Raw genomic sequence first — 11,761 nt, 5'->3', positions numbered from 1 at the left:
CCGTAAATACTTTGTTAATGTTTTTGAATTAGGTCATCCCTTAAATAATTTAAATATGTTCAATGTTGATCGAAATATTTAAAATGGGAATCAATGAGCTGATGCAGAGATTATATATGGTAACAGTAATTGTAGAAGCACGCCTAAACATGCAATAAGGAAATCCAAACTCTATCTTATAGCTTAATTTTAAACTCTATCATATCTTAATTTTTACAAGTAGCAGACTACTTTGATGAAGCTGGTCACTTGTAAACTTAGAACAATGCGGTAAAATCTGTTAAGTTTTTCACCCTATACTTTTTTATATTCAGTAAAGTTCACAAACTGAATGAAAACCCATACCTCATGCAAAAATGAAATGGCAAACGTTTATTCATACACTTACAATGTAGAGATCACAACACTAGAAATTGTCAGAATAAGTTTTATCAACTTATACAAACGTTGTTCCTTATGAAATTTGATAACCCTACAAGTAGCTCTGAAACCTTCTAAACACCAAATAAATTTTTTAAATGTCAATTTACTTTTTACAAGTTGCGGTATAGTCAAATTAATTCTATTAATTAAAAATCGTCATAACAAGAGTAATAATCATGTAATGCAGTTACAGCATTAATTAGTAGCCAAGCCACTTTTCATGGAATATCTGATACTGCTGCACAAGGTTGATTTGTAAATTGGGCTACCATAAAACCGCTAATTGAATGCCACCTTTAATTGAACACCACCTCTATTTCACAGCCACTTTGACATTCTTTGATCTTTACGAACCGATGATAGCAAGTGAATCAGTAGAAAAGCATCCACAAAATCATACTAAGGACTCGGTTACATAAATAACAACTAATTCTTTCATTGTTTTTGTTCGTATCGAAGTCTGTTATCCAATTCCAAAGCTTGTCGTCTTTCTCTTTAAAGTTTTGAAAGCAACACTATAGAACTAATTAATAACTGTATCAGGCTAATAGTAGTTTCTTGTTTAACGCAGTCTTGGTACTTCGACATATGTGAAAAACAGTTTACGTTTATGATTCTATATGAGCGACTAGTTTTAGGCTAAAAATTGTGCTTAGCGCCCATGGAGTTAAAAATTTATCATTATTTGTGCAAAATGCAACGCATAAAAGTCTTGCTCTGCTGACACTGTTTGGACGCTAATATCGACTAGTTTAGCAGTGCAGAAAAGTTGAGGTCACAAGAAATTGCAGAAGGTATTAAACAGCCAGAAGAAAATGAAATCGTTTCAAACGAAATCAACAATCAGAACGAAACTGGCCGAGCAAATGATGCGAGGATTTTGTTTTAAAAATGTCAATTGTTTCTACATGAATTATAAGTATGGTTTGTTTATGTCACTTGTTCTTGTATATATATTTGCAGCATTTGATAGATATTTATTATATAGCTTATAAATTTGCAGATTTATAGCATATTACTTGATAGCGTCTTTGTGGTTATCTTAAGGCAGCTTGCAATGGATCGACGACGCTCATAACTTCTCTTCTATTGCACATAAAAAGCCAGTTTTGGCAGCAACCATATCAATGAGTGGAAGGAGCTTTTATGCAACCTTGTTGAATATAGTCATAAATAAATGCCTTCAAATTTAGAACGAAATAAAAAATTTAAAACTCCAACAAATTGCAAAGCAGGGCACAAGCTATAATATCATCACGGGTTAGTTGCAAGCAATAGATATCAACTGTTAGAGATATTTCTCGGCTTCCCGATGCATATTCATTTAGAGATCTACGACGAGTTAGAGATAAGTTAGCAGATTTATTTCATCTAAAAGGGTTAATGGAATTTAAAAGGGAGAGTACAAAACATGGCGACATTTACTGAAAAATACAATGCCAGCCTCTATTTGAACGCCACTTTTACTTGATTGCCACTATAGAGGAACGGTTGAAAAATACAGCGCCATGGCATTCAAATAGAGGTTTTACGGTAATTGGTTCTACGAAGTAAGGCTGCATCAAGTTAATACAAATTTAATTGGGCTATTGTAAATAATAAGGTTAACAACAAAACTGGCATACTTTGTCATATAAATCTATACTTTTACCTGAAATAATTTCATTTTAATTTATTCATGGAATGATAATTTAAGAAACTGTGTCTAGATATTGGATTTATGGGTTTATGGATTTCTTCACCGGGCCTACTGGTCTAACTATTTTGTAAACTATGGGAAGTACTACAATAGATTTATTAAAATTTAAAATACCGAGTTGTCTTCTACATGCAATGATAAGCAAAGAACCTGAGGGCGCATGAAAAGTTTGCATCTAAGCCATTACATTTTTGTCTTTCTTTATCTTGCGTAGAGAAAAACACATTTTTAAATCTTCATGACAACAAATTCAAGGCTTAAAAATAAATCTGGTTCAAGTAATAATTTACATGTGATATTAGCTTATAACCTTGAAGTGGATTAAGCAGGAGTGTTTGATCAGTGTGCTTTTATAACTCACTTGGTATAATGCCATAAGTACAAAAGTTAATTAACTTTGGTTCCTCTGAAAAAAGCCATTACACTTTCTTGTACTTAATCGATACACTTCCAAAAGAAATAAGCATCTACCAATGTCTGTGCAAGCTCTCAATCAACCAAAGCCGTTCTTTTGCTACTTCCCTCTCTACTCACTACTACCTGCTCTTTGCTACCTAATCATTCACTTTTGCTAAAGATGGTTTTTAATCTTATCAACAATGTTTTTAATGAGGTTGCCAGTCTAACTGAGTGATGCCGAATTACTCAATCCATGTGTTGATTGCCTCTGAGTGATAGTAGTAGCATTGTAGCCCTAAGAAATCTATCCACTATCTCCATATTCGCAGTTTGATATAGATAGCAAGTGCTTCTGCACTAATTCATGATATTCTGTGCCATTTATATAAGCTTCTGAAAAAAAATCTTCCAGCATTTAGCCTCTTTATAACTCCAGACTAACCATTGCTGGGTGTTTGGCATACTTCACTGTACTTTTCTCAAGATTGTCACATAATCTATAAAGTGTTCATTCCTAAACGTTACCCTGTGCCAACCTTGATCTGCTCAGTGTTGATATTATTTACCCTATTCCAGTGGTTTGTTGAGTAGCGATGATCAATTTTTTCTTCCTTACTTAGCATTTATGCAATCCACTCTCAACCTTTCCATGCACATTTCACCAACTAGCTTGAATATCCAAAGTTTTTTTTGCATTCAACTCCCAGTGCTACAGAGATTGTGTCAATTGTCTCACAGCTTAGACAATGCTCTGCCCTGGTTCATTAGTTATTAACAAAATCAACCTTCCTTTCCATTATTTTACAATGTTGAAGATGGTTCGTTTTAGAATTTCACAATTCAGGAAATTGTTCTTACTGATACATTTTGCTGATTGTATACACGCAGAACATGTTTCAATGAAGCTAATGTAAAGCCGAAATTAAGCAAAAAGTTCAGATACTTGATAAGATTAAGTGCAACAATAGGAGACGGTAAACTCTAAGGGTATTGCACAAACAAATTGAGAATTTTTAAACATTTTATAACTTGTTAGCAAAACAAAAAATATGTTATCACACAGCATCAAGCTGCAATGATGGAACGCCAACCTCTCCTTTGCCACCAGCCTTCAACGTCACATCATTACAATCCCGTAGCACAATAGCTACTACCAACTCCAGGCAAACACAACAGTCCCTACTGTCAACCTGTGGGCAAGAAAACCGGCAGCCTCACTGGTATACAATGGTTTTTTATGCCTGAACCGCCACACATTGAAGGTTTCCTGTCAGCAAAGGCACCTCGACTAAGCAGATCAAATCACCTGCTCTGCTCTCTTCACTGAGGCTTCTCCCTATGACCACTGATTCATGCTCATTTTTAAAGCGAGGCCCTGGCTTTTTGATTACTGGCCAATTAAGGGGAAAGCCTCGGATATTCACATAACATCCCGACAGAACCCTCAGAAGTGTAAGGTGACATTGAGACTGACTTGGTGTGTCTCAAGGTTATTGCCAAAAATAGTTAATCTAACACCAAGTGCTTTTAAGAAATGATATTTTAGGATCTGCTAGCATAATCGAAAGTAATAGAAGCAGGTGTGTAAAATTTTTACATATATTTGGGGCTGTACACAAACACACAGTGATATGCATTCAAAGTTGCAGCTAAACGAGTAGCTCACGCTTTCAGCATTCATAATCAATTTTTAGTTTAGCTCAAAAAATAAAAAATTGCAAACTATCTTTAGGCTGGTGTACCTTTGCTCACTGGTGATGTATTGCTACTTTCACTGTATTAACCAAATAATTGTAGTTATTTCTTGGTTACGTTTTGTAATCCTGTTTTTATTAGTGTTGTAGTGATTGTATCGAGTAGCATAAAATAAATAACTTGAATATACTAGCAAAACACATAAACAAAATCACTACAAACATTCAGTTGTGCATAATAAACGAACACTCAATAGTTCCGCCATTAAGAATTGATTTTTAAAACTTTCAATTTGTAAAGAGCAGAAAATTGCGATCAGATTTGGTTAAACGCAATGGCAAGCTCTACACTCGTACAATGATGCGCTTTACACTGCTCTGTCAGGCGATATTAAGTATGCATAAGTAATGCGTAAAACGACATAAAAGCAAATTGATCGTTGTAGGATCATTTAAATTTCATTAGTGACGTTTGTGAGAACTGATTGTTTATAAAATAAATTAAGTAAAACTGAAAAATGAGCATTATATGATTCTACGATTATTAATCATAAACACAAGCAAGCAGTCACGATCAAACATCATTAAATTAGTGATATGTAGGTATAATTATTAAAAAAAATCGCCATGCGTGATACCCGGCGTCCTATCCTAGATAGGTATCCAACTTTACGTCCCGCACAATTGATATTATGCAAAATTGTAGGCTACACGGCAGAAATACGTTTTGTAGCCTCTGCAAAAGTAGCTTTTCTATGTTTGCTTCATAGAGTTAATATCGTAGCTTACGGCGATATGTTGTCTTAGGCTAGCATCAGACTTACATACTACCGTAATATACATTAGCCATAAGATCAGACATGGGACGCCTTAACAGAGGCAATTGATGTTCTCGCGATAACCCGTAGTTACTAGCGCTCCTTAGAAACGAGCAAACATTTCACCTATAGTGACAGTCGTAGCTAACTAAGCAGGATAATTTTGAAATCAGCCCGACAGAATGGACGGGTTACCATTTCTACCAGGAAACACTTTTCAAGACCCAACTGTAAGCAACAAGCTATATTAAACACAATGTATTTTTTTCAAACGATAGATATTAATTAGCAGTTTGATCAGTGCTAATGCATCGATAAAATGTTACCCTTAACTAAGATATATGGAATTATATGGAATTAATGCATAAGCAGTTGCTGTGCAACGCATTTTTTTCTGAAAGCAACAACTCTGCCATTTGTTAATCTATATAGATATATGAAACGTTATACAAATAGCTTTAACTAAACAGTCTATATAAAGCTTTTGATCAGTTGCTAAGTAATTTTTTGTTGTTGCATAACACTTGATATACTACTTATAGTGTCATTATACACAATATAGAAACTAATTGATAATAGCATGACACAGTAATAATTAAGATCAACTCCATACTTGCATAAAGATAGTAACAAGATGCAGGTATAACGATTATAAAAGATAATCCTTTTAGAGATCCAAGTATCACAGAAGCCAAACCTTAGGATATAACAATGGATATGCACAACAAAAAAGACCTGAAGTTGGTATAGGAGGGGTGCCAATAGCATATAATCAGCTCTCCGAAAAAGAGCTTGATGAGCTGTCTAACTTTAATCCTACTCTCACTTATGGACAAACAAAGCAAGCTCCACCAGAGGACTTCATTCCAGCACACGTTGCTTGGGATAAAAAGGTAGACCTGATACATCAGAATATAATTGTTTTTTCCTTTCTGTGTTTTTTACTATTTTTTCTTACTTCACATCTGATTTAAACTATCTTTAGGTGCTGAGATACTATGCCTACTTCAAACAAACTGTTCATGAATCTCCTAATGAGTTCTACAGAGTTAGACCTGTCACCATCTACTACTATCTTGAGGATGACAGCATTGCAGTGGTGGAACCCGTCAGAGAAAACTCTGGAATACCTCAAGGAAAACTCATTAAACGACAGCGACTGCCAAAGAATGACGTAGGAGATATCTGGCATTGGAAGGACCTAAACAACCGAACCACGGTTACTTTCTATGGAAAAGTCTTCTACATCACAGAGTGTGACAAATTTACATCAGTGAGTATTAGCACATGCATCAGTGTTCTATAAACTCGTGCCATGTTTGGCAGAGTATATCCATTATCAATTTTATTATTGAACTTCTCTTTGTAAACTGTAGGACTTTTTGGAAAGTGAAGGAATCGTTGTAAATGAACCAGATCAAATTCCAGAAGATCCCTACTTGGCGACAAGAACCAAAGCAGCAGAGATCAAGAAGTACAACACACCCTCATCCTTTGACAAACTCAAGCAATTCCTTGAGCTGGACCGAAAGGTTTTGCGATTCTATTGTGTTTGGGATGACAGGGATGCCATGTTTGGCGAGATGAGGCCATTTATTTTACACGTAAGTTACTGTGCAAAACGGAAAGTTGGTAACCAGATTTAACTGGCATCAACATCAAAGAAATTTTAGAAAGAAATATTGTGCTAAAATACAAAAAATTTATTTGAAATTAATAAAAAAAGTACCAGCAATTACAAATGTTCATTTTTAAATTAATTCTATGTAGTACTATCTGGTGGATGACACAATGGAACTGCGAGAAGTACACACCCCTAATGATGGTAGAGATCCATTCCCAGTGCTCATCGGCAGACACAAGGTGCCCAAGAACAGGAGTCAAGTGCCGAGCACGCATCCTTCAATCTCAATGGAGCTGACAAACCAAGAGGTGAAAGACTATTTTACACCAAGGGACTTTTCTCTCGCCGAAACAATGTACATATACGGAAGAAAGTTCTTGATTTACGACGCCGACAATTTCACAAAAGCGTTCTACTACAAGAACTTTGGACTGACAGAGTTCAAGCAAGTGGATGTTGAGCAGCGCAAGAAGCCATTGCCAAAAATGGTAAGTGCACAGATACAGTTCCATATTTGGTCATGTCAGCGTCTGACATTTATCAAGGACAATATGCTGACATTCAAACAAGCCGACCTTTCTTAACTACCTACTTTGTTTTGCAAAGAATAATTATAATTTCCATGTGATTGCAGGAATTCGCTCCGTACAATGGTCTTGGAACACTAGAGGACTCTCTACAATCGTGTCTGTCTCTCATCCCACAACCACCAAAAAAAGATTTCATAAAGATGATGGAGAATGACCATAAAGTTCTGCGCTTTGAAGCCATATTGGTAAGGTTTTTAGAACATTCCCACTCAAAAATTTAGCATAGAAATCGATTTGACTTTTAAATCCAACACAACATAGTAGTGTATCGAGCGCAACTATGTGCTCATAGTTGTGTACCATAACTAAATTAGTTATGTGTACCATAACTAATGAACTAAACTTCATAGTGGTAACTCATCCAAATTCCTTAACAATATCACACAGCTGACTACAGTTATCTTTCTAAGCAATCCGCTGCACATTGCCAAAGAAAGGTGGTAGATTTTATATCGCTAAGGTGACTAACTACAGTGTTCTTGGTTAATATCGACTCACAGAACAATAAAACATTAAATGTGTTCGACTTGAATCTGTATCAATATTATATTTTTTAATTCTAATTTTGAAACATACTCGTGATACTTTCATCTCATAGGACTCAGTGAAACCCGAAGATGCAGGAAGGAAGTTTATCATTTCCTATCGGCTAGCAGATGACATGATCACCATCTATGAGCCACCAGTGAGAAACTCTGGCATAATTGGTGGAAAATTCCTTGAACGAACCCGGATTGCCAAGCCAGGCTCTTCACCTGACAAGCCTGTGTTTTATGGACCTGATGATATGCACATCGGCTCAGTTATAGAGATATTCAATCATAGATTTGTTATCGTCAACGCTGATGAGTATGTCCTGGCATACATGGAACAACATCCAGGACAATTTTCAGGTAAGAAACATTTATACACATAGTTAAGCAAAATAAAACACGCTTCCTTATTACAACATTTAATAAAACCCTAAGTTGGATATTTTCTTAGTTTCCAAAGGCCTCATGAGTTTTTTTAAACTTTTAAATGTAAATTTTTAAATAATAAAATTTATGAACTTCGTTTAACAAAATGATGAGACTCAGTCATCCTAAAAACCTTGAATAGTTTATGAAATTACAGAGTAGATTTGACTTGTTTGGCTTACATGAACAAGATCTGGGCCTGAATAGATTGCATTAAATCATTGTATTTCTGTAGCCAACACCGTAGCCACCCTTAGAAATACCTTGGGAAGTAATGCACCAAAAGATGAGCCCATCAAAGCAGCTTCAATGCGAATCACACGTCAATCAGGTGACCTTCAACGACTTGTCAATGAGGTCAAAGGACAAGTAAAAAAGATTGGAATTACAGGTAACAAAACTATAAACATTCTTTTTTTAGGTATTAAAACTAAACAATCATTATTAATATATTATCATCTCTGCTAACTTTTAAAGGCTTTAATCTATCACTAGAGAGCTATGAAAATCTGAGTTTTATATTTAGTGAAAACGCATGGTCTTGCAGGCAAACACAGAATTGATGAGCTGTTCTTGAGGTATGACAGCAACAGGTCAGGCTTCATCGACAAAGCAAAACTGTGTGACATGTGCAAGGCCATATCACTACCCCTTGATGATGATGTCATGAATGCAGTAAGTTAGACAGAGTTGTAACTCACTTACAACACTTAGTGGATGACAATACAATAGACGACCCTACAACGTAAATAACCCGTTCCAAAAGGGTTTATGTTATAGGGAGTTAATGTTATACAAAGTGTAAAATACATGTAAATAGCCTAATCCATTCTAAGATTTTCCCAAACTTACTCCTTTGCACCTTCCAAAAAGAAAAAAAACTAAACCTAACTTTATAATTTAACGATTGTACAGTAACTGTGGTATTATTGGTTTGTATCAACAACTCTTCTCTCTTTTCTTATCACACTCACTTGGTTTAAGGTCCAAGATTACGTCATTTTTACGTTAAGTTACGGGGAGCGCATAAATTCAATGTCCATTTAACTCAATTTTGTTTTTTTTTATGCTGCAAAAAATAGAACAAATATTGTATGTATCTAAAATAAAGTAAAATAAAAAATACAACTGTACCATAATATGAGCGGTGTCTGTTTACCCATTTAAAGCCAGGGTTCGAGGTTAGGATTAGATATTGCTTTCAAGGAGACTCCGACTCGTTACATTCAGCTTGGTAAACCGACACTTATGCCAGCACCGATCGACCGCCTTTAGGCATTTCTAAATAATTGCACAGCTATTTGTTCTCTGTGCTTTATCGGCACACCTGATGATCCCTCACAACAACTAGACAGCCATGGAATACCCTTATATGTCATTTTTTTCTTGAGGGAATCAAGAGAGAAAGAATATTTTGATGGCTGACTATGGGACTCTCGTTATTCAAATAGAATTAGAGAACTTGCACCGACATGACGCTTTATGTTATATGGAATTATTTACGTAATACAAAGAACAGACTTTACATAAATTTGTTACGTTACGTAGAATCTCCGTAAAAGTTTTGCGTCTACTGTATTAAAAAATGTAGCCTTTATTGTAATGTCTGTGGTACATGACAGCATTTACTTTTTATCTGCAAGGGTTGAAAGTTCAACTCTCAAGTTACACAACTTAAGTGATGATGATAACTAGTAATAATTTGTACAAACGAGACTAACTGCACTCGTGTCTGTTACAGCTCATCTGTGAGATAACATCAAACCCAGATGGTCAGATAAGTCTCGAAGAGTTCAGACAATTCTTTGAAGCTGCCTGAGATACTCAATAAAAATGAGTAAAAGTAGTCACATACAAGTTTGCTGCTGAACAACTGGAGCAGAGTTTGTGGTGTGAAAGAAGATATTGGTTAACACTTTGCATCCTGTTAGTATTCTTATAATTTGGCGCAATCTGCATATAAATATCTTTTAAACATATTTTTAATTGTCAAATGATCATTATACTCCAGTATGTCAATAAAGCTCAGTCGTTTACACAGTATGGCGTCTTTCATTCAAGACCACAATAATCTTTATGTATATATTTCTCAAAGTTTGTGAGTGTATGTGTCGTTCCAGCTATAGCTATTAAAATTTTGGAATAAAGAATCCATACTGCAGATGATTTGATATCAGACCCTCTGGTTCACCAGTCCGAAGCCTTACCAATTCAGCTACACAAGCATGATTAATTCATTAGAAGATATGTGTTGCTATATGGGACCAAATAGGCTACTGCTTTTGGTCACAACGCAAAGTGATGGCGTAATGTAATGAGAAGCTGGTAGCTCTTATTAGTAAGCTTACTCAAATTATCCTTTGGCAATGTGCCAGGCTAATAACAAGTGGCAGGCAACTCTAATTATCTTTCATTGTTTATAAGCTGATTTTTAATACCAGGGCAATGCAGGGTAGCACAGCTAGTATTGATTAAATGTTGACAGCATGAATTAGCTTTAAATTTGATTAACTGTGGATCAGTTAAATAGGTGATGAGCCCGTGCAATAAACTATAAAAAAACATTTGTGATTGGCTCCATGTAGCACACTTACAAATGGCAAGAAATCCAGGAATGATTGTCATACAAATGACAGGAAGGACAAAAAATCCATTTCGGAGAAAAACATTTGAGAATCATTAGGATTGTTAAGCGCTTGTAAAAGCCATCTTCATTATAATTTTCACCAGAGTTCTGATCTATCTATATCAGCTTGCCTTTCCGTGATGCTATGCTGAAGATCTCTCCATAAAAATACTGTGTACAGAATTCTGGTACAAACATGCTACAGTTTAACAATCAACTGAACAAATTTAGGTTTGATCTATTATGCAAAATAGTTTAAACATGAGCAACAATTTCTAACACTTGAAGGAAGCACGATATGCCCTATTTGTCATTTGCAAATGGGTCAGCCATATTTTTATTAAATGTTAGGTCTGTAGTTCATTATAATCAAGCAAAATTTGAAAACTCAAAATTAATGGTTAGATGATATACCGAGCTGAAGGAGATAAGTGGCCTTCTAAAAGACAAGGTTGGCTTTGTTCTTTCCAATATCTTAAGACTAGAATGATATACATACAATGTATATGGAAAGTTTTATGTCATGCAAATTTAAACCTTTTGCCATTCTAACTTGGCATTCTTTTTCAAACACTTTTTCCAAAAAATTTTCTCCATATGACCATAAATCTAAAAAACATCTATGCTCAAAAGGTGTTGGTCAAGTTTCTGTCGCTGATTTCCTCTGTGGATTCAAAAATATTTACACATGCAATGTTTAGAAAACCATCCTCTTACTACCTCCCACTTACCAATACTTGACTTTTGATAAGGATTTTATATCAAAATTTAACAAAAGGGTTCTTCCTAGTAGGTTCAGCCACTCTTTTAGAGTGAGTACAAACTTATTCACTTGTGATCCTTTGATGACATGAGAACTTAAAGCAAGTAATACACATTAGCAAATTTTAATCCTTGGCCAATTGACAAGTCAGTAATGCCTATTTGCA

At 35.2% G+C, this 11,761-nt stretch overlaps 1 protein-coding gene across 1 annotated transcript; it reads left to right on the top strand.

The window, feature by feature from the left end:
- The first annotated feature begins 5,170 nt into the window (after positions 1 to 5,170).
- Positions 5,171 to 10,176, top strand: LOC137389917 (EF-hand domain-containing protein 1-like). Its single transcript, XM_068076097.1, has 10 exons — positions 5,171 to 5,263; positions 5,705 to 5,926; positions 6,019 to 6,306; positions 6,410 to 6,637; positions 6,804 to 7,145; positions 7,292 to 7,432; positions 7,846 to 8,140; positions 8,442 to 8,597; positions 8,754 to 8,881; positions 9,948 to 10,176. The coding sequence occupies exons 1-10, from the start codon at positions 5,216 to 5,218 to the stop codon at positions 10,023 to 10,025; spliced, it is 1,926 nt and encodes a 641-aa protein (XP_067932198.1). The 5' UTR covers positions 5,171 to 5,215; the 3' UTR covers positions 10,026 to 10,176.
- The last annotated feature ends 1,585 nt before the right edge of the window (positions 10,177 to 11,761 follow it).

This window comes from Watersipora subatra, chromosome 3 (genome assembly GCF_963576615.1).
Source record: "Watersipora subatra chromosome 3, tzWatSuba1.1, whole genome shotgun sequence".
Classification (NCBI taxonomy): domain Eukaryota; kingdom Metazoa; phylum Bryozoa; class Gymnolaemata; order Cheilostomatida; family Watersiporidae; genus Watersipora; species Watersipora subatra.
Note: the sequence above shows the minus strand (reverse complement) of the source record. Positions and strands in the feature narration are given on the sequence as shown.

Excerpts from the sequence above, each read along its gene's own strand:
- LOC137389917 (XM_068076097.1), top strand. The coding sequence starts at position 5,216 with ATGGACGGGTTACCATTTCTACCAGGAAACACTTTTCAAGACCCAACT. Across the intron at positions 6,638-6,803 it reads TGAGGCCATTTATTTTACAC|TACTATCTGGTGGATGACAC; the intron begins GTAAGTTACTGT and ends AATTCTATGTAG. Across the intron at positions 8,882-9,947 it reads ATGATGATGTCATGAATGCA|CTCATCTGTGAGATAACATC; the intron begins GTAAGTTAGACA and ends TGTCTGTTACAG.